The sequence below is a fragment of the Hirundo rustica genome, chromosome 14 (assembly GCF_015227805.2).
Source record: "Hirundo rustica isolate bHirRus1 chromosome 14, bHirRus1.pri.v3, whole genome shotgun sequence".
Taxonomy (NCBI): Eukaryota; Metazoa; Chordata; class Aves; order Passeriformes; family Hirundinidae; genus Hirundo; species Hirundo rustica.
The window spans coordinates 8296559-8318235 of record NC_053463.1 but is presented as its reverse complement, the minus strand read 5'-3'; the positions used below and the strand labels follow the sequence as shown (position 1 = coordinate 8318235).

General features: G+C 38.9%; 1 protein-coding gene across 1 annotated transcript in view; it reads left to right on the top strand.

Annotated features, from left to right (window-relative positions):
* Positions 1 to 21677, top strand: part of SPOCK1 (SPARC (osteonectin), cwcv and kazal like domains proteoglycan 1) — a 276373-nt gene that overhangs the window by 163461 nt on the left and 91235 nt on the right. The window contains exon 5 of the mRNA XM_040078277.2: positions 21080 to 21212. Coding sequence (XP_039934211.1) covers positions 21080 to 21212 — 133 coding nt within the window. The remainder of the gene's footprint in view (positions 1 to 21079; positions 21213 to 21677) is intronic.

Sequence of the window (21677 nt, the reverse complement as noted above, 5' to 3'; positions counted from 1 at the left end):
CTGAGTATTGATTAATATACTGGCATAGATTTTTGCTTCAGAAGAAAAGCATTGAAATATTTGATTAAACACACAATCACAGGACCAAAGAGATTGCATTAAGTTTCTTTCAAACAAAGCTATTGTACTGGGAAAATGACCAGAATTTAGGCTTCTTATTCCCAAGGGTAACTGATAGAATCTTGGAGAGTTACTTTAATCCTCAGTGAATGAAAGTTCTAGACATGAACAGGATTGAGTAAATGTTTGTTGTTTGGGATATTTTTTTTCTAAGTTGTTAACTCTAGTGCATTACTCTGTAAAGACTGTTATTCTTACTAATATCCAATCCCTCATGGTACATTGCACAGTTTAACTGTGGCTCATGCTGTTTGTCCAGAAAGAGAAATGAGAAGCAGGATCAGGAAGAGAGGGGGCCTATGAGGTCACAGCCAAGTGCAGTAGATAATGTGATGGGAAAGGGGTGTGCAAGTGGTGTGTGCAGATCCTTGGAGAAAACTTGAAAGCTTTTAAAAATATTTAATCTCCAGATTGCCTGACAACAAAGGTACCTCTACTACAGCCCTAGAGCTTGGGATTTTGCAACAGACAAGTAACAGACACATGGAAATAAGGAATGTTTGTTTTGGTATGGAGTCCAAGTTGCCTTTTAATGAGACAGAGAGCACGTGTTGTGATGTACCATCAATCTGTAAATGCTCAAGGGGACCATGGACTATTAAGAGAGAACAGCATAAGAGTCTGGCACTATCCTTTATCCCCCATTACAGTTACTTCTGAAATTTTGATTATGAAAATAATGATCTAAGCATGAACTCCCAAAGGTTAATAGCTTTTCTTCCAAGACTGTCTCCATCGGTAACCGCCCGGGATTCAGTCCAAGGATGCTTGAATATTGGAACAGCACTCACTGGGTTTAAAAGCAGATATTACTCTACTGAACAGGATCATTTGTGAACTGTAGCTCTCCCTCTCAAAGTGATCCATTTCTGAGTTTCAGCTTTGCCTACATTAAATTGCTTTTAACTAAAGAGACCATGTGGAGAGGCTGTGGAGGGACTGGCTTTCATCCGACGCGATGATATGAGCTCATTCCGTTCCGAGCCTTGAGTGACCTACTTGCTGCCAGGGGTTTCTGCACAGAAATCCTCCAGCTGATTACTTTCTGGAGGAAGCCGGCTATGGACTGTCCTCTCAACTGATGAGAATTCATGTTCCTTTTAGGCTGTTTTCTGGCTTTCCCAAGCTCTAGGAAAGCTGTTGACTTCAGCGTATTTGAAAACTCAGAGGTAAAAGACTCCTGAACAATTCACAAACTTACAAAAGATCCTTCCTTGACTTTAAGCACTGCAATAATCTTTAAAGCTGAATTCAGACTGGATTACTGACTTGAAGCAAAAAGAGCCCGAATTTTACACCATGAATTTGGTATTTCCATGAATTTCCAAACTTCCACAGAAAAATGTACACATGAAAAACCATGGTCAGGCAGAGCACAGACACCTCCCATGGGAATTGCACAAGATTGTCACTGATAGCCTGGACTTTCTGCATCCCTAGGCCAGTTAGCCACTCTCCTTGTCTCTCCACAGAACTGGTTCATGCTCCATCGGCTTTAGACCTCATTAGAGTAGTTCAAGGTGATGGGTTCCTCCCGGACATGAGTAATTTTTGAAATCTATGGCAATGCACAGCTCTTTTATAACAGATTTGAGAGTGCATCCTCATCGCTCATGCCAGTAGATGAACTTGTTCTTGCTGTCAGTAGGGGATTTACGGGATTTTACTCACAGCCACCAAGCACCAGGCTGCTGGGTGAACATCTCACTGCTGAGGTCATTGGCTTTTACCCTGCAGCTCCTGTCTCACTGTGCTCTGCTTTACCCTGAGGCTGCTGCAAGCACAAAGGAAACAAACAAAAAAAAGGGTATTGAGACAATCTCCTGCTGCTTGCTCCTTCTAGACCAGTTTCAGAGCACTGACTGAAACCGCCTGAATACTTCTGGGTACCTTTGCTATCATCAGAGCATTTTTATATTGAACAGAATGAGAAAATAACCTCTCTTTTTCCTGCACTTTAATTAACATTTATAAATAGTTTTTGCATTTAAAGATATTATTATTGAATGGGTTGAATACCTCTTTGTAATATTCCCGCTCTTAATATTTCTAGTTGTATGCTTTTAGCAGTATATAAAGATGGACTAGAATTGACTTCTTGGATCATTAAGTCTAATCCCTCTGCAAAAGTATAAAATAAACTTTTTCATAAGCCTATCAAGTTTCGTCTAAAAGATAATAAGGTTTTTTGCCTCCTGTATGCCATTTGGATGAATCCTGAACATCGAAACCTTTCTTGTTGGAAACCTGCTAATAACTGGCCTAAGTTTATTCAAATCCAGCTAAAACTTCTGAAGATTTCCTAAATGGTTTCTTAGTATTTATTTTGAAATAATGACCTTCTGTGGTTTTGCTACGTTTTGCAAATATTCATAGTCTTTTCTTCTAAATTAAACTCTCTTAAAAAGGCATTCCTCTTGCCTTTCTGTTTTCCTTTGTAGCAGAAATCATTGGGTTTGGCTGCTGAGATCAGTAAAGAAAGAAACCCAAAATTATCACTTTGTCTTCTTGCCATTTAAACTCTTTTTAGATCTTTGGTTTTGCAGTGACTCTGAGTCATCAAAAAAGATTTTAATCTTGATTTCTTAAATTAATCCCCTTTTTAAAATGGCTGTTCTATCCATGCCTGCTTTAAACCTCTGATGATTCTTCCATCAGCCCTGGTGGAATGTGTGCAGCTTGGAAGTCCTTATTCCAGGTGGGGTTTCACCTGAGCTTTCTGGAGAACAGTTTTGGCTTTGTTGCTTTGTGATCTCTAAATTGATATATATTGTAAATACATGTGCAGTTTGCTGCTTTAAGCACTCCTGCACAACATTCTGTATATGTTTTATCCTTAATAGAAACACAAACTAATTACTTTTCTCTTTAATGTAAAACATTTTTTTATTAATGTGGTAACAAAAAGGAGGCCGGGGGGAGAATTTGAAATAAGTGTCATACCTTGTTCAGCACTACATATAAACTATATATAAAATGCAGTGTTTAGAGCTCTGAGCTCTGACTAATATGCAAGCTAATGTATAAAGATGGAAAATGCATGTGTGAAAGTTAATGTGTGAATGTAAGTTTGTGCAGCAGATTCATGGGAAACACAGGCAACCAGCTAAACTTAAATATAAGAAAGGTAAAATAAGGGCAACATCATGTTTGTTCTTCAATGGTTTCGCTGTCTCAGTGGGTTCTCTTGGAGACTGCAGAATTGGTCATATATAAACCTCTTGACATAGCTCTTATCAGCTTTTTAAAAGCCACCATCCAAAGCTAGGTTAGCATCCAAAAGTTCCTGTTTCCCTCTGGATGTCTGGAAGAAGGCAGAGTTAAAAGTTCAGTCACCTCCTCTGTGGCTTTTGTCTGTTTCTGACTTCTGGAATGTGAGCTCTTGGTAGCATAAGGGATGTTGGCTTTTTTGTTGCTTGTAAAGCTCCTCTTGCTCACTTTAAAGTGAGCAAGAAATGAAAACAGTAATTGAAATAAATGTCATCTGCTAGGCAAATGTCTCAAGATTTGCCAACAAATGAGTAGTGAACAAATGAATAAAGTTGGAAGGGATTCACTGCCTCTGAATCCTCATTCTCTAAGAAGCTGCTAGGCTTTGCATATGGAGTAGCCTCATAATTCTTGGATTTTCAATGCTTTTTCAATCAATCTTCATACATCATCACCACTATGAATAAAATACAAACAGGTTGGTCTAAGAGGATGTGGGATCCAGGAGGGCAGTTCCACGCTCTGGCCTCCTGTCAGCAGCACTGCATTTGACCATTGGCCCTGGTGCTCACATGGGTGTACTGGTGCTTGAGCTGTTGTCTGACTTTTTCTGTGACTACGTTAATCCTCACACCACTTGAAATCTGCAATATTTTTGGGTTTACCACAGCCCACTAAGTTAAAGATGTATTTCCTGATTCACTTTCTTTGTAATTTTTACAAAAATCTTAACTATAGATTTGCTGAAAGCAAATTTGTGATAATATTTAATGTGTATGTATTTTTTGCTTTTTATCCCTATCTTAAATCTGTTGAGTAATCCAGTTATAAATTACTATTTAATGGTCGCAAATGACCTCCAATGCACCAAAAATTATTCTGTGTTTATACAATAATCTGTTTACTGGAAATTCTAAATTTATTGCTGGTTTTTGCTGTAGAAGCCTCAGGACATGAATGCATTCAGTGGAAGTCTTTTTAGTGCTAATAAAAGCCATGTTTTTGTGAGATTGGGACTGATGTTTACAGTAAAGGAATTTTATTAAGGTTTTTCTTCAATTTCCAGCATCCTTTTATATTGGAAAAAATGTTACACATGTAGCCTTTAAAATCTGCCTTTTGGTAAATGGTATTATAGATTTCAATTGCAGTCAATATTACAAACAATGCACTTTGTAGGAAATTTGCAAATTAGGACTTTAAAATATTTCATTTCATTTGATACTGGCCAGTTTGCTGCTTTTTCCAACCGTGTCTCTTAGGTGTGGTGCAGACTCAACACGCACAGCTTTTCAACCAACTAAAACCTGACCTTTATTGTTTGCAAAACAGTTCTTTATTCTACCTTTGCACTGCTGAGATTTGCCAGTTACTGCTTCTAAAGCCTTTCCCTGGCAGTGAATTGCTTTCCCAGGCACCAATAACGGCAGGCTGGAATTCTGATCAGTTGGGTCAGACTCTTCTACACCTCTTGCCTTGAGGATTCACAGCTTCCTACCCACGTGTAGGGCTCTGCTGGGGGGGAAGCTTTGGCTCCTCCAAAGCTGAGAGTGCTTTCCAGCAGAGTTCTGCTAAATTTCACATCTCCTTCAGCTTCCTTCATTTCAGGCACAAAACTTCACTAGGAAAAATGATTAATCCATATCCAAGACCACCCCAAGGAATTGATCAACAAGCTTTCATTTTTGAGTTAAAGCTTGCAAAAAACTTACACTGTGAAGACTTTTCCACAGAGGTTTGCCAGTTCCAAACTAGATTAACAACAAAGACAAGAATGTCAGCTAAAATATGAAATTGAAAAAGATAGTGTTTGGTGTTTGATCCCATTCAGAGCCATGCAGTTCCATCTAATGTTACTCTTTTGAAAGAAATAGCACATGAAAACAATAAAAAAGGAGCTTCTTGCATCAATTATTTTCTTATTTAGTGCACATTATGTTATCAAAAATAACTTTTAATGTATTACTTCCTGCTTCTTTAATATTTCAGTTTCTATCATTCTCTTTTCATTAACAAGCTTATGATTGCTCCTTAGTGCTCTGCCAGAGCTCATCTAGAGTTCTACCTACAGATTTTCAATTTAGTAATTTTGTATCAGATTACTTCAACCAATGAACCACAGATGACATTATTTGTGGACATGAGCCACCAAAGTACAGCCTGTTCAAAGCTCTGTATGTAGGTAGTACTAAACATGATTAGAAATCAACCCAAAATATTTTGCTTTTTTAAATGTGTTTGCTCAGGCATCACTGTTCTACTCCCAGATTTCATATAGAAAGGTGATGCTGAGCCATCCACCTTTTAGGAACAAAGATAAATACCTTCAGCACACTTCTGAAGGAATATTGCTTCTATCTCAAGTTTTAAAACAGTCTTGTAATATATGATAATTTAATTCCCATGTGCATCTTCTACATCTTGAGAGGTAGGGCAGAAAAAAACATGGACATGAGGAAGACATTCCTGCTCATTGCAGAGTGTTGGACTCAATGATGTTTTAAAGGTTCCTTCCAGCTGAAGTTACATGATGTCTTTGATCTGTATATTCACTCTGAGCTGCTTAACCAGCTACAGCACAGAGCTAAAATAAATAAATAAATAGGAAATATATCATGATAAATTCCATTACATTAATGGAGCATAATTATCAGGAAACATTTCTACAAATTTGTGTTATTAAATCTTTGTGAAATAGCAGGGGCAGGAAGATTAACAAGTTTTCAAATTAGTCAAGAGAGAATTATCAAGCCTTCATTTTGTTATCAGTTATTGCATTTATGTTCTCTACTTTCACAATGAAATCCTAAAAGATTCACAGCAAGTAAATACAGAATGTTCAGTAACTGCAGTTTTAAAAAATCAAAATTTCTGGCACATTCCATAGGGCTATTTTCTATTCTAACTAATGGGTAAAAAAAAAAAAAAAAATCAAAATCTTGCACTGCAGTCAGTGTAAAATTGCCACCCCTATGAAATCAAATATTGCAATTAGATAAAGTACTTAAAACTGTGGGAGTTTTATTGTTCTTGGATTAGTTCTTAACTTTGTGGAATTATCTGTGTAGCTTTTGCTCAGTTTGCACTTGACTCCCTGCTGAGATTTTTTTAACATTTGAACATTTTTAGAAAGTGGAAATAGAAATAAGCTCAAAATGAAAACAAGCTTTCAGCTTTAAGCATGGAGTAGATGTGTTCTGGAGTCTTCTGACAAAATGGTTTTCCTGTCAATTCAACAAAACATTTTCTAGCGATGTAAAGAATAGCTCTTGACAAGAAAGTCTCTCACCTCAGAAATGTGAGAAGCAGGATAAAGAGACCTTGGATGTAGAATGTGAAAAAGAGATGGTTCAAGCCTTGTCACTCAGGTAGAGTAGTCTCCTGCATCTTCTGGGGAGTGGGTATTGACTTCTTTTTCCCTGAAAGTGTGGAGGTTTTATTCCTTTCCTTTGGTGGTAATTGAAGAAAAGATTTGATCTCTTCATTAATTATGCCAAATTCGCCCAATAGTCTGATGGTTATGTCACTCAGCTGGCACTCAGGATTTACTGAGTCTCTGCTGCTGTTGTAAATAAAATCCACTCCCACGACTTTCCAGCACACCTTTGAGAAGTCAGTCAAATCAGAATGGTGCTGTCATCACCTCCCATCTTCATGGAATGACAAATTTATTTCATGTTAAGCTTGTGAAGAGAGTCAGTAGCATATAGACAGCTCCAACTGGCTTAAGTATTCAATTATCATTTGCATCTAGAGAAAATAAAAAAATTATCTTTTATTATTATCTCTGGAGATAGAATGTGAATTTGCTCCTGGAAAAGTGTTGAGAGATATTTTTTCTCTTTTCTTATTTGGAAGTGATCCAGCATTGCTGCTTTCATATCTTATTTCTAAAATCATAGCTATTAAACACACTATATTATGATTTGTGAAAGATGAAATCCTTTGCCTGGGTCTTCACTGGTTTCTGATGAATGCCAAAAAACATCCCTGGTCTCTTTTATTTTCCATTTCCTTGGGACAGTGTCTTTAATAAGTAATAATATTGCAAAGTAGACTTTCCCAGTAGCCCTCAAGTTACCTTTTGTTTCTGTTCATATGAAGAATAGGCAATTTCTATCATTTTCTGTCTGCATACTTTTCCAGGGAAAGCAGATTCTTCAGAGTGTTCTGAGGACTTGCTACTACACCTGCAGGATTCACAAAGAGAAAAAGCTCACAAATCTTCTGAACACTTACTGATGTGGTTACTCTAATTACTGCAGTGTTTTGCTTACATTTTACTTTAGCTCCAGCAGCAAAACTTGTCATGAAATAAGCATTCTCTGACAGTCCCTGTGCTTTTCTCCTGTCAAGGTCTTCACTTTGAAAAGAAATTACTTTGTCCCTTAGTGAGGGCTTATGTTATCTCACACATCTGAATGAACACTCCCATACAATGTCGTGCAGTGTTAAAATAAAGAAGAATTTTATACCTAGAGGTTGTTTTACAACCGTGTCAAATTTTGAAACTGTGTTAATTTTCCAAAAAAGGAAAATACATCCAAGGGCTAAATCATGCTGTGCGTTTCATTGCAATCTCAATCCTTTCCACTGTATTTAAATTTTCCTTCAAACCTAAACTATTGTGCAGCTGATTTTTTTAAGGGAGTCATGGAAGGACAGTCACAACAGTTTTGATCTGGATTAGAAGGGTTTTCTACTCCAGCCACAGTTGTGACCCAGACTGAATCAATAATCTGTGAGTTCTTCAAGTAGCAGCTCTACTAGAAAAGAATAGTTTTGTAGAGGTCTTCCTCAATGTATTTCAAGTATTGAAGTTATGTCACTTCTGCAAGTATAGTTTTAAAAACTTGTTATTAACATTATTTGCATTCAAATTCAACATATTTCATTCAGAATTAGCATTCAGTCTGTCACCAATGCAGATTGCAGCCTTATGACGTCACATTCTCTTGTCAATTTTTCTTCTGTTTCCCCTTTTTTTCTCCTTTCACTGGCAAAAATTTTAAGCTTTCTATTTTTTTTTTTTTTTTTTTTGCTTACGGATATTAGTAAGAAACAATTAATGTCTGCTTAGCTTTTTTATTGCAACTGCTACTGTAAGCTTTATTATGATAGTATCTAGGAAAATGTTCTTTAATATGTATGGGGAGTGAGAGTTGGGAATTTTGCTTTGCTGATTTATCTGGCCTCTAGCTTTGATCACCATGCAATCCATCTTCTTTTATGAAACAAAACACACCATTCTGATTAGTTGGTTGTTACAATCAGTGATCCTCAAAGGTGGAAAACTAATTAACCTTAGTAGTAAAACATAATGTGAGTTTTTTGTTCATTTGTTTGATGAGTTAAGAAGTCAGATGAACAGAGTTTGTTAAAAGAGATGAAAACATTAATGGAGACCCAAACCTGCTCCTCTAGTCTTGCATCCAGTCCCTTGCCTTGCAGTTCAGCAGACAGAAATACAGGAAACTTACACATCCTCTGCTCCTTCTTTCCTCCTTTTCATAAATTCTGAATTTGTAACTTACTGGCATTTAAATAGATGGTTCATATTGAACAAAAAGGACACTTTATAGTTTTGTTGCATAAATTATTCTGTCCATTATTCATTGCCCCATATTGTAATGTGTGTGCCATTATTCTGAACAGCTTTAAATCTCTTTCATGTGCTTTGACAGGTTTTTGTAGTCTTAGCTACCCCAGTTTACCCAGAGCCCAAGACTGCCAAGCTGAATTACACCACGGTCATTCCTGCTTAGCACCTCATCAATAGTTAATTTCTTGAGCCTCTATGTTTTATCTGTGTATAAATTTTTCATTTGCAACAACACTTTATCTTAGCTCAGAAGTCTGGGGTTTTGTTAATTAGTTCCTTCGTTAGTTCAGACATTTTTGAACCATCTGCCTGTGTAACAGGTTCATAGTCCTTTTAGAAACTCATATGGATGAAACACAATGAGAACTTTTTCATTTCATAGTGAGTTTCACCCAGCCCTGTGCAGCACAGCAGAAATGTGAGTGCTGAAATGGAAACCCTGCCCTCCTCACAGCCAAGGGGAGAGCTGCTCTGACACTGACACCTCAGGATCGCCATCAAGATGAGATAAACTGGCTGCAGATGCCTGTCAGGAAATACAAGCTGCAGTTTCAGTGTTGCTGACATTCAGTGTTTCCAGGGCCCTCTGCTAAATTCCAAAAAGTAGAGAAAAAGTGAGGATCAGTAGAGCGTGACTCTGAAACACAGTTATCAATACAAAAAAACAGCTGTACAACTCCTGTCATGGAACCCTCAGAGGAAGATTTAACCTGCCTCTGGCTTCCTTTAGATGGAAGGAAATGGACTTATGAAGGAGGTGTCTCAGAGCATATAAATTCCAGCTCTAACTCGTATTTTGTATTTTACCTTTGCAAACGTGTCCTGCCTTCACCGAAAGTGTTATTTACTAATTAGCTTTAAATGTAAAAGTGCATTTGTACCCTAAGTAGCGTAAGACTGAAAATAAGAGAAGAATAGATTGTAAACAGATGAAATGGGAGAATGATTCCTTAGACAATCTGAAAGAATTTTAGGAAGGTATAGGACATAGCTAAATTCATGATTGCCTCATGACTGCACTGTGGATACAGAAAGATAATGTGCTCTGGTTTGCTGGGCAAGGGAGGATATGGTTAAAGAACAAGTCCAGATAACAAATATAATGACAGGGAAACAGCAGCAGAAAAAGGAAGAAGATGATGTGAGAAGAAATACAGCATATTTGGTCTTGACATAGTGAGCTTTTAATGTGGACGAGGTGTTCCTGAGAGGAAATGGCAGTAATAGTGCAAAGAGAGAAGGATAAACCAGAGAGGGCACCCATAAATTTTCTCAGACTTCTGAGGACTCAAGTGTAGAATGGTAAGGAGACTAAACTATTACAGGTAAAGCACCAAAATGACATTGAGATACCATTTAGAGAGAATATAATACTTAATATGATACATCCTAGCAGAGAGGAAAAGAAGAGGCAGGAGTAGATGAAGAAATAACTGCTTCTCCCTCATTTTTGTGGTTGAATGAAGCAGAAGGAAGTTTCAGAAGTAGAAGGGAAAAAGTATGAGGAAAAGGAGATTGAGAAGGAGGAGGTCAGGGCAAGGCGATCAGGCTGAAAGATTGGAATCAAAATGGTTAAATAAAACAGTGAGTAAGAAATAACACTGCAATTTTTTCACAATTTTATAAAATTTTCCTTAAAACAGCTGGCCAGCTCTTGGAAAAATAGGGCTAGAGGAAAAAGTCAGCTAAGCCAGTCAGGCAGAAGGTAGACCACATTCTGTAGGATTTGCGAAAAGAAAAGTGTTTTTTGAAGAAACACAACATTTGGGGGAAAAGAATAGCATTAATTTATAGTGATAAAGGATTAGTGCAGTCCCTAGATTTCTACCACAGCAGCAAACTGTGGAAAGAATAAGAATAGAGTCCAAGGAATCAATAGTGAGTAGCTGAAGTGAAATTTGGGTGGAAAGAGGTAAGTAAGGTGGCACATCTTGAACCAACAACACCCAAAACCGATTCCTGTATAATAATTCAGCAGCAATTTTTTTTCCCCAAAACCTGTTAAAGTCACAAGTAATGCTTTCTATCTAAATATGCCACTGATTGAGTCTTAACGTTTTCATACAGTAAAGTCAACTTTTGAGGAAGCAGCTATAAAATGGTGAAACTATCAAAGATAAATGAGTAGCTACATTGCCTTTTAACACCACCTTGACCTCCATGGTAGAGGGGCCTGTGGAGCTACACAGTCAAAGAATTTGGGAAGAAGGGATGGTTTGTAATGCACAGGTGCTGGGCTTCATGATTCAAGGTCACAGCAAAGTGAGACCTTAAGCCCTCAGTGGAAGTACCTCATGAAATGTATATCTCGCAGTTTCTGCAAGTATGTCAATTGAATTCATCTTCAAATTTTACCCAAAGGTGTGTTTCACCGCGTGTTGTGCCTACACTGGATCATGTGCATTCAGTCTGTATCATAAATTAATGTGATTAAGTAAATCCTGTCCGTCAGCTGGGACCTTCCTGGAGCTGTGGTCACCTTTCATTAAGGCACAGCCTGATAAAAGATGGGTTAATGTTTCTGATGGCCTCGTTTGAGAAGCTGGCAATGGTACAGATGCTATGAGCTCCCTCTCCAGCATCCAATAACCAGACAGACAGCGCTGAATACGGTGAGAAATTCAGCAGAATGTTTAGACATTCATAGTAATGAGCTCTATAAATCAGCACTGCTGAATAAGCAACAGGGGCATTAGCCTATTTAGATGCTAAAAAGGATGGGATTTTAAAATTACTCAGCTCCTTATAGTATTTATAACTGGTTTAGTTTGCATGCACTTCACTAACATTCATTTTATTCTGACATAGGAAACTGCATTCTGATTATTTCCCTGAACACACCTTGAAAAGTGAATTTTGACTACACTCTGGAGGTGGCTTTGGGATTGATTATTTTTTTTAATTGTCTATTGTTTGACAAGCTAATTCTATTCAGAAATCACACATGAATTCTTAGGTAATCGATGCTAATTGTAAAAATCCTCAGCAGCTTAATCTGCTGTAGCTTTCTTGAGAATTTAATAAGCATGTCTCATAATAAAATGTGTCAGAAGGGGCAAATATTTTGCTAGCACAGCTTGTAAGTGATTGTTTGAGCCATGGTGCCAAGTATTCACAGAACAGGAGTACTGTGCAGTCATTTTTAAACAGAAACATTTGATTTAGTGCCTTAAGGGCAAGAATTTTTACTATATTTTTAAAATTCATTTACTTTCTCATCCCTACCAGCAAAATGTCAATTTTTTTTTTTTTTTTTTCCTGAAGATTGTATGTTATTTGCCTTAGGATAAGCAAAAGCAACATAATGAAGCAGAACACAGCTGAGCTGTCTGAGGACGCTTTGTGGGGGGGCAGCGTTGATTTTCTCCCTTGCAGTTGCAAAGTGGCAAAAAGACGTCTGAACTTTTTTGCTTCAGAAAAAAAAAAAAACAACCAACAAACAAACAAACAAAAAACCCAACCCCCCCCCCCCCAAAAAAAAAAAAAAAAAAAAGTAAACCAAATCAACCCAACTCTGCCATTTTGGGCAGTAAGGCCTTTTGGAATGTAGAATTAAGGGCTGTGTTGCACGTGATGGAATAAAAGCTGGGTTATAAACTGAACCATGAATCTGAGCAAGACCCCAGGGTGGGTCTGTCGCCTCTTTCAGCCCATTCGTTTGTTCATCAGTTCCATTCTGCCAAACTGCTGAATGTCTGGGCAGACATGAGACATCAGAGCTTTGATGGTGCTAAACTTCACGGACCACTGCATTTGGCCAACACTGAGGATGGTTTGAAAGCTATTCTGTCCTCAGCTTCTGCGAGATTCGTCAGTCATGTTGGAGCTTTAAAGTGTTATTAAACACTGCCAAGAAATCTGCCTTGAATTTCAGCCTTACTAAGTAACCTGCACCTGTGTTTGCACGGCTATGGCTATGCACAGCTATGCAGGGCTCAGCACTGGAGCTATAAATATGAGCTGGAGCAGGGAAATGGTGGGAAATGACTGCTCTGCCAGGTTTGGTGAAAACAGTTTTGAACCTGTCTAATTGCATGAAGCAGGGCATAGTGAGGGAGGATCAGCTTTCCTCCCCAAACAACTTGACAGCTCGAATTAATCTCACACACCATCAGTAATTCAGCTTCCTTGGAGATCTTGGCAAGTTCTGCCAGCAGGAGGTCAATGCATTATTTTAATATCAAGGTAATCACATCCTGGGCAGAGAAAAGCTTCCTTTATCCTTTAAAAATGTATTCTTCTTTGGTAATGGGGGGAAAAACCAATAAGCTGTCCTAGAAGGAAAGGGGGCCAGTGCCAAAGAAAAGATAGTAGTACATTTGCTGCAGATTTCACCTTGAAGTGCTTGGTGCCAGGTTCTTGCATCTCTTCCAGCATGTGAAATCCAGGAGTCAGAAGTGGCTGCTGGAGATTCCTGCAAACTGAGGAGCGGTGAATAAGAGTTCAGCTTTAATTACAAACTTCCTGCTATCTCCCCTCCTTCTTTGAAATTCAAGGCATTTCATTTTATTTTTACATAGTTTGTTGTCTGAGCTTCCTTTTTATGTTAGTGAAAAAATGACGATGAAAAGGAAAATAATTCTCTTATGAAAATTCATGAGAACAGGCAGCGTTTAGAAGCTGTGTTATTTATTCAGGAGAGCACAATGACTTTTAAGAACACTGGGATTTTATGTTTGTGTGGATTTTTTGGTTTGGTTCATTTCCCTTGTGTACTTTGCCTGTTTTCATACCTGTGCAGCTGTTGAGCATATGTATTAGGTCTAAAAGTTGAAAATCATTTAGAATTTAGATGAAAAAATGTATTGCCTATAAGTGCAATAATCTGTTAGCTGAGACTGTAAATGGAACTTTCAAACACCATTTTTATGTATTGAAGTGCTCAAAGGTAAAAATCCCTGTGCTCCTCTAATGGCCTTAATAAACAACCTTATCATTTTTAGTCCAGGAATAAGTAAAGCCAGAACTAACATCTCAGTCAGATACTTGTATTGGAATCCTGATACCGTGCAGAGTGGGTTGTCCTGGCAGTTTAAGAGTATCCATATTTAAATGATGTATTATAACTGTTTAGACATAGACCCTGCTGCTTTCTGAGCACCTTTGCTCAAGAAGTTGCATTTGGGGTTCTCTGGCTGCTGCTGCTGGATCTCAGAAGTCACCTGCAGCCCCTGTACCACCTCTATCCAACTCACTAGAGTTTTTCTGGCCTTGTAGGCCCTCAGAATCTGTGTCAGCTTTTCCAAGTCATTTCTTCCTTTAAAACACAGTGAAAGTTAAAAAATAAGAAGTTTTCTTCATCTTGTAGAACCAATAACCCTGAGGACCCTGGGCCCCCAGGTCCTTTGTTCTCTTTCCAGAGCTGGTTGCCAGCTGGACCTAGTGGGATCCATGCAAGAATCTGCAGGGCATTTTCCCTGCAGGATGTGTCAGGGGGTGTTCTTGCAAAACCTGCACTGTATGACATCTTTCAACCTCCTCTACATCCAGCTGCCAAGTTCCCTCTGGAATGTTGTTTCCCTCATGATTATTTTATAACATTTTCTTACTGTTGGTAAGAAATAGAGGCTCAACTCTTCCTCTTCCCTTGGAAATACAGGTTTTTCATTTCACTGGAATGACACCTAGTACACTTTCACTTTAACATTTGAGATTTTTGCTGTAACTCTTCCCTAAATTTGTCATCTCTAACTCTTGTCTTCTGACTATCAGCTGCTTTCTGGGAACACTCCAGTGGCTACTGGTTCTCTCTGTACAGACTTAATTCCCAATATAATCTCATCAATGTCATTGTTTGAGAGAACAGCAAGTAAGTAGATTATCCATTTACCAATCTTGAACAAGTTTCATTCTGCCAGAAGGGTCCCCAGCCATCTCCAAGCCCCATTAAAACCTTTGCACATCTACCAATGAGCAGTGGCCTTTTTATTTCTTACGGATCTTTTAAGCCACATCTGCTGGGGAGAAGATATAAAGGCAGCAAGAGAAAGTAGAATCAGTTAGGTGAAATTATTTCTTTGAATATTGAAATCAGGGAAAGTGGTACTTAGTAGAGTGGAATGATGCTGAAATGCAAGGCTGCATGTTATTATTCTTTGTCTCTGAAAGTGTAAAACCCAGGTGGAGAAATTGCTGTAATCGTATGCCTGTTCTCATTTTACAGTGTTTATATTAAATAAAGTCTGTATCAGATTCAATAGCTAGCATAGTACCTTTTTTTCAAGGTAATATATGTAGACTACTTTCTTCACAAATCTTGACTGGTAGTGACTCAAGGTATACACAGCTCTTGTGAAAAATATGAAAGGTTCTAGAAATGAGGCCAAGCTCTTAACTCTAACAGAATACTAAAATGATGCAGAGAGTGAAGAGGACACTGCCATTTATACTGGCAAATTTCAGGTTTGTCATTCTTTTCCTCGAGAACAAGAGAAACAACTTATGCAAAGGAGAGATAAAAACGGGCAGGCACTGCTGGCTTTATCTTCAGTGTGATAAGCTTCCTTCAGGGGGACATGAACAAACTCTGCATAAGGCATGGAGACGGTACAGACGGTACATTTTAAACTGTTCCCACTGTGAATTGTTCCACCTTCAGGAAGCCATTCAAGTTTGCTGTCAGAGCTCCTTCTAGCTTCTGGTACCAGCTCTGGTGCCCTGAACTTTTCAATTTTGTTTTACTAGAGCTTAAAATAGTTTTATGTGACAGGAATTTTGGTTTGATTTAAGGTCCAGAAAGAAAAAAGGATGGATAAAGTTAATCCTATCTTTGAGGAATGTCTCTGTGAGAGCCATAATTGAAAACTCCAGTAGACAGCTCACAGACCACCAAAGACAGGTTTGCCTGGAGAATCCTTGCAGTGGGTGGGCACTCCTGTGGGTGCCTAACTCAAACCTGCCTTCCAGGGAACCAGCAAACCCCAAGGATGGTGACATGGCTGTTACTACATGGAAGAAGTCTCTGGAAGAGACTGTTGGGAAAAGATAGCCTTTGCTGACATCAGCCCAGCTAGGAGTGGCAATGCCAGTAAAAGTTCAGTGACACCACTGTATCTCCATGAAATAATTTATTTTTGTCAAGTCAGTATTTTGTACACAAGGATTGTTCTATTAAAAAAAAAAAAAAAAAAGACATTTTACTCAAAGGAGATTTTGTTAGGTGAGTTTTCAAAGGTCTGCTGCAAATAAGAGCAGAAAGAGTTTCTCAAAAACACCAACAAATAAGTTACACAATGTCTTCTGACAGAAAGTATCAGGTAAACAAATAGTGAGATTGGTACTGTCTCTTCTTGTTCTTTAACTTGGTGTTTCAGTGATGTTACACAACCATAGAATTTGGTTCAATTCATGTTGAAAATTACTTACACCTATCATGTTTTCTGGGCTTAAATTCCTACAACTTCTTATTTCAGGTCCTATTTGAATAGTATTGAGCTGGTCAGGATTTTTTTTTTTTTTCCCCCCCCCCCCCGATAAAATTACTGAATATGTTCTAAAGTCCTAAGGAGAAACTTCTATTTACTGTCTGCTCATCCTAAAATTTTGTCAGGACATTCAAAACAACAGTGTGCCAAAGGAACCTGATTTGTGATCGCATTAAATCCATCAATGCTTAACTGGCTAATTTACTGTAGGTGCAGTTGGGAATAACTGGTCTTGAACATACTCTTGATAGCCTGCATTTTTTTTTGGTAATGAAAAGTCTGAACATGTGTCAAATATAAAATTAAATGTAAATAAATCAAACTGTAAATGTTAAGAAACAAAACATTTTTTTGTGCAAGTACCTTTAGTTTGACCCCTGCCTTTGCCAGAGATTATTCACATATATGATCCTCTGTACTGCTCTTTAGAAAGCTGTTATCAGACAGATACAGAGATTCCCTAAAAGCTCAGGCTAGGTCATTGGTCAGGAATTAAGGCTTTTCATTTGGGGGTTTGGCTGCTGTTTTTGGGGTTTTTGTTTTTTGTTTTGTTTTTTAATCTGAGTCAATTTGAGATGTTTTGTTTGACAAAATTTTGCTGAATCAAAGGCACAGTTCAAACTCCCCAGCAGGGTCCCAGTGCCTAGAACTGATGTCCCCCAGGCTGGGACAGGGCTGGGTGATTCCCATCCTTGGTGCTGTCAGCTGCTCCCAGCCGGGGCTGAGCTTGTGGCTGCACAGAGCGCACCTGGAAGCCATAAAATCTTGAGTGGAGCCACTTTTCCTCGAGCTTCTGAGGTCCTCTTTGCGTGGCTGAGGCTTTGTGCTCGGAAGCCGAGTGCTGAGGTGCAGGTGTGGTAGCTTTGGGGCTCTGGCTGCCCCGAGCTGCCATGTACTGTCCTGGCATCTGCTGGTGGCATCTGCAGAGCCTCAGGCACTCTCCCTGCCCCTGTGCAAACCAAGCAGATGTCAGCTCCCTGGTTGCTGCAGTGTGTGGTGAGCAGTGTGTCTGTGTGAAGAGTAATGAACTTGAGTCGCTGCTCATTCTCCCTGTGTGTGAGCTGTGAATGCTTTGAACCGCTGAGATTTATGTATTAAAATACCAAGACGCCGAATTCTGTAAAACTTAACCAGCTCCATAATTCTTCTGCCTTTTGGTGCGTTGCTTCACCAGTCTGCAAAACAAAAGCAGGCAGGGTTTGCCTAGAAGTCTTAATACTTGACCAAAACATTCATGTGTCCCAGCTTCAGAAATAATGAAAATAGTAGTAGATCCTTTCAACACCGAGTCTTAAAGCAGGATTAAAGGATTTGGTCATCAGAAAAGAAACCAAAAAAAAAAAAAAAAAAAAAAAAAAACAGAGAGAGAGAAAGGCCTAATTTGCTTTGGCCTGGCTTGCTCCTGACAGATTCATTCTAAACCAAGATGATTACCATAGCAGAGCATTCCCAGAGTGTGTGAATGTGCACTTCCATTGAGAGCGGATTTGCTGGCTGGCTGCTTATGACAGCCAATGTTCTTGTCTAGGTTTTAATTTGTTTGTTTGTACGTTTGATGTGTTGTTAGGAGTTATAGGATTGAAAAGCTTCCAAAAGTCCTGTCCAGCCTCTCAAAACATGACTGCAGAAAAATACATGTTTGTTTTTGGAAAACAGATCTTCCTTTTGCAAGACAGCTGCTCAGCTGTGGTTTTGGTGGAGGTGTGAAACCTGGGTATCCAGTTAAAACTTTCAGCTGTTTCTCACTTGCCCAAGCTGACAAAAATTACTTTTGACTTGCTTCAAGTACAGCGGCACTTTGCACTATCATTTTGGAAAAACATGCAGCTTGAAAAGAACATATTAATTTTTAAAAGCCAGACTGTTTCTTGCAACAAAAACAGCTGCTGTGCTACCAGTTCCATGCGCCTGCAGGAATGAGGAAGCTGCAGATTTCTTGCAGCATTCCCTGCCTCATAACACACATTATATGAAGTGCTACTAAAATTGTTTCATTTTTGTTTCAAATTAATGAAATGCTTGGAGATCTACTCCACCATAAATTCTTGTTATTGAACATCACTCTTTCAGATAATAAACTTCCTTTTATTATCAAAAGAATATCCTGAAGATGAATGTGGGAGTTAGGGAGAGTCAATGTTTCCTTCATTGTCTGCAGATGAAACACAGCAAACTGGGCTCAGGTGAAACCATCCTGCTCCCCAGCTGAGGGAACACCAGCCTTGGTGTTGTCTTCCAGGCAGCTGCTCTGAGAACAGAGCCCAGGCCTAAGGCTGTCCACGTTCTTTGTACTCTCAGTAAAGTGATGGGAAGGGCCACCAGGCTTGATGAGCTGCTGCAATAGCTTGAAACAATCAAATTTAATTACTTTTTTATTTTTTCTTTTTTTAAGTGATGATGGGAGAGTGGAAAACATCAGCAGCTTGAGAAGAATTTTCCAATAGGAACTGGCTTTGCAATATGAATCTTGAAGGGCTCAAAGAAGGACTAAATAAATTTAAGAGCAAGGGGGTGTAAGGCTGTGCAGAGATGGACAAGCAACCCTGCCATGAGTGGACTTTTCTTTCAATGTTTTAGTGTAGAATACCTGATGTAGTGTGGTCCACAAATGCTTTACAATATGTTTTATACTTGCCACTCAGATCCTGTGGTTTTTTTAGGCATCAGTCTAGCTAAAAGTTGCAATATATTTAATTTTGATGAGGTGCTCATTAGTTCACTCACTCCTCTCCATCCTCCACACTTTGTGGCTAATGGCTTTGATGATGATGGCACTAAATCACACACTTCAATTTTAGCATTTCTTGGCTGTTTTTCTATAACTAATCCTAAAATATTGTTCTTAACAGTTTTGTGTATAACAAAGGATCTATCTTTTGAGACTGTGGAAATTAAAGTCATGAAAATTCTGCTTTATGCTATGACCTTCTGCAGTCTCCAGAGGGAAAGCACAGCTTTCATATTTATCCCCAGACTCTGCTCAGCAGTATATACAGTACGACATTCGAACACCGTTTTGACTCTGAGTTTGTGTGTTTCCAGAAGTGTGGGGTTGTAAGTAAAATAAAGGGAGAAATTTTCCTGTCAAGCTGAAAAAAACAAAAGTCATGCCTGTAATCCAAAGAGCTCCATAAAGTAAGATAATCATTGCATTTTGATAACAAACCAGTTACTGTGGAAAACTTAAATAAACAGTTTGTACAGCCTCAGCATAAGAGATCAGATCCACAGAGCTGTTTAGGGGGTTCAGAACTGAGTAGCCACTCATCCACAGCATTTAGCACTGGTGTAATCTCACCTGTTTGAGGCAGAATGCATCTGGAACAGGGAGTGCTGCCTTCTGCATTAAGAAGGCTTCTTCAAAATAACAAGGGAATTTAGTCTTAAATACTTGGCTTCTGTTTTCATAGTTTATTATATTATGATTGGATTCCTTCTGTGGACCCAATCTTCTTAATAGCACTATTCACCTCTGGCAAAGGTTAGACTTGAGGAAAACTAGGACTGAAATGAAAGAATAGAATTTATATTATTTAGCAGCTGAATGTGTCATTACATCAGAGCTGGTATTGTGTAGCAATTTGCAAGCTGTAGAGAAATTGCTTTAAAAAATATCTGTATATATTTTTCTAGAACTGTGATAAAGTCATTCAGCAGCACATTGAAATGCATTTCTAGCTGAACTGTTATATCTTTTTTTTGTTTCCTGTGGTACAAGAACAGATGGCAGTTATTTTTCTTACCGGTCTCTGCTGTGATGCTTTGCCTTCCCTTGTAAATGCTTTCAAGTGAAATACAAGTACACACGACCAAAATGAATCTGCATCGTAACACTGGATTGGGGTTTCTAAAGCAAACTTTTAATCAGCTTACAACATTAGGCTGGTGATAATTACTTAATGTCCTATCAGTCAAGTAGTTCATTATGGCAGGAAAATAAACCATTAGTCAGAATCAATGGCACATTTTGCAATAAGTTTTTGGAGCAGATGTCTTTCTTCATAGACATTTTTAATGCAATAATTGGGTATTCTATGACTTGAACACAACTGCAGTCACTCCCCAGGGGCACACATCGGTAGATTTGGAGATGCTCTCTGTGACTTTATGGCATTCCTGGAGGGCTGTGATTGATCTGAGAACCTCAGCTGATCACTCAGTAGCTGGTGTGTCAAAAGAGCTCCTTCCCCTACCGTGACAACAGTGTTTAGTGATTCTATGCTTTGTTATAAGCACAGTATAAATTGCAATGTTTTTTGAAGGATTTTGTTTTAAAATCATTGCTACCTTAGCAATAGCTTGCCAGCTCTGAGAAGGCCTGGTGAATATGTCCCTAAATACAACCTGGTGGAACGTTGCCCGCTTCACCAGAAATGCTGTGTTCTAAAGTCAAATCATTTGTAGTTATAAATCTAAATGAAACCACCAAGTGTTGTAAATCCAGGGCTGCCTACCAATTTATGACTTTTTAGATTGCCTGCTGTAATGTGCCATATTATAAAAGCATTGTTAGGAGCTGTATTTAATTTACTTGCTTTAAATTATGCTTTAGTAGACTTGGCACTGCTGGGTTAATGGTTGGACTCGACGATCTTAAATGTCCTTTCCAACCGAAATGATTCTAAATTAGTGCTGTACTGAAGACCCAGCTTTATCCGGAGAAGCTCTAATTCTTCTGTTTTATACAAACTTCTCAAAAACCGCCGTGTGTCTTGTTTTACAGCCTTCGACAAAAGAAAGGCAACTTGGCCCAGAAGCACTGGGCTGGAGCAGCCAACGTGGCCAAGTGCAAGCCGTGCCCCGGGGCACACTCCAGCGCGGTCTGCGGCTCCGACGGGCACACCTACAGCACCAAGGTAAGCCCTGCCTGGGAGCTCAGCAGCACTGCTCAGCGGGCTCTGGGCTCACATCAAGTGCCTCTTGCTGTTGGGCCGTGTTCAGGATCACTCTCCATTAATCTAGGAATACTCTTTTCATGTAAAGGCTTTTCCGTATTTAACGAACTGTGATCGGGACACGCAAAACAATCACATGGAGACGAGAGATTTTGCAGGGCAGAGTTGTTCCTCCGAGCGAGCCCAAGGCTGAGCCAAAGCCGAGAGCCCCTCTGCCTGTTTGTTTCTTACTTTTTATACATTTCTGGGTCTGGCTGTGGATTGGCTTCTGGAGTTATCACCTCCCAGATGAATGGCCAGACCAACTGTCAGTTACTATTGTTTTCAGGTTAGAAATATGCAAACAAAGGACAGAGAATGAAAAACAAAGGATTTGTTTATGTTACATGTGTGAGAAAGGCAGAAACTGCTCCTAATATTGTACAG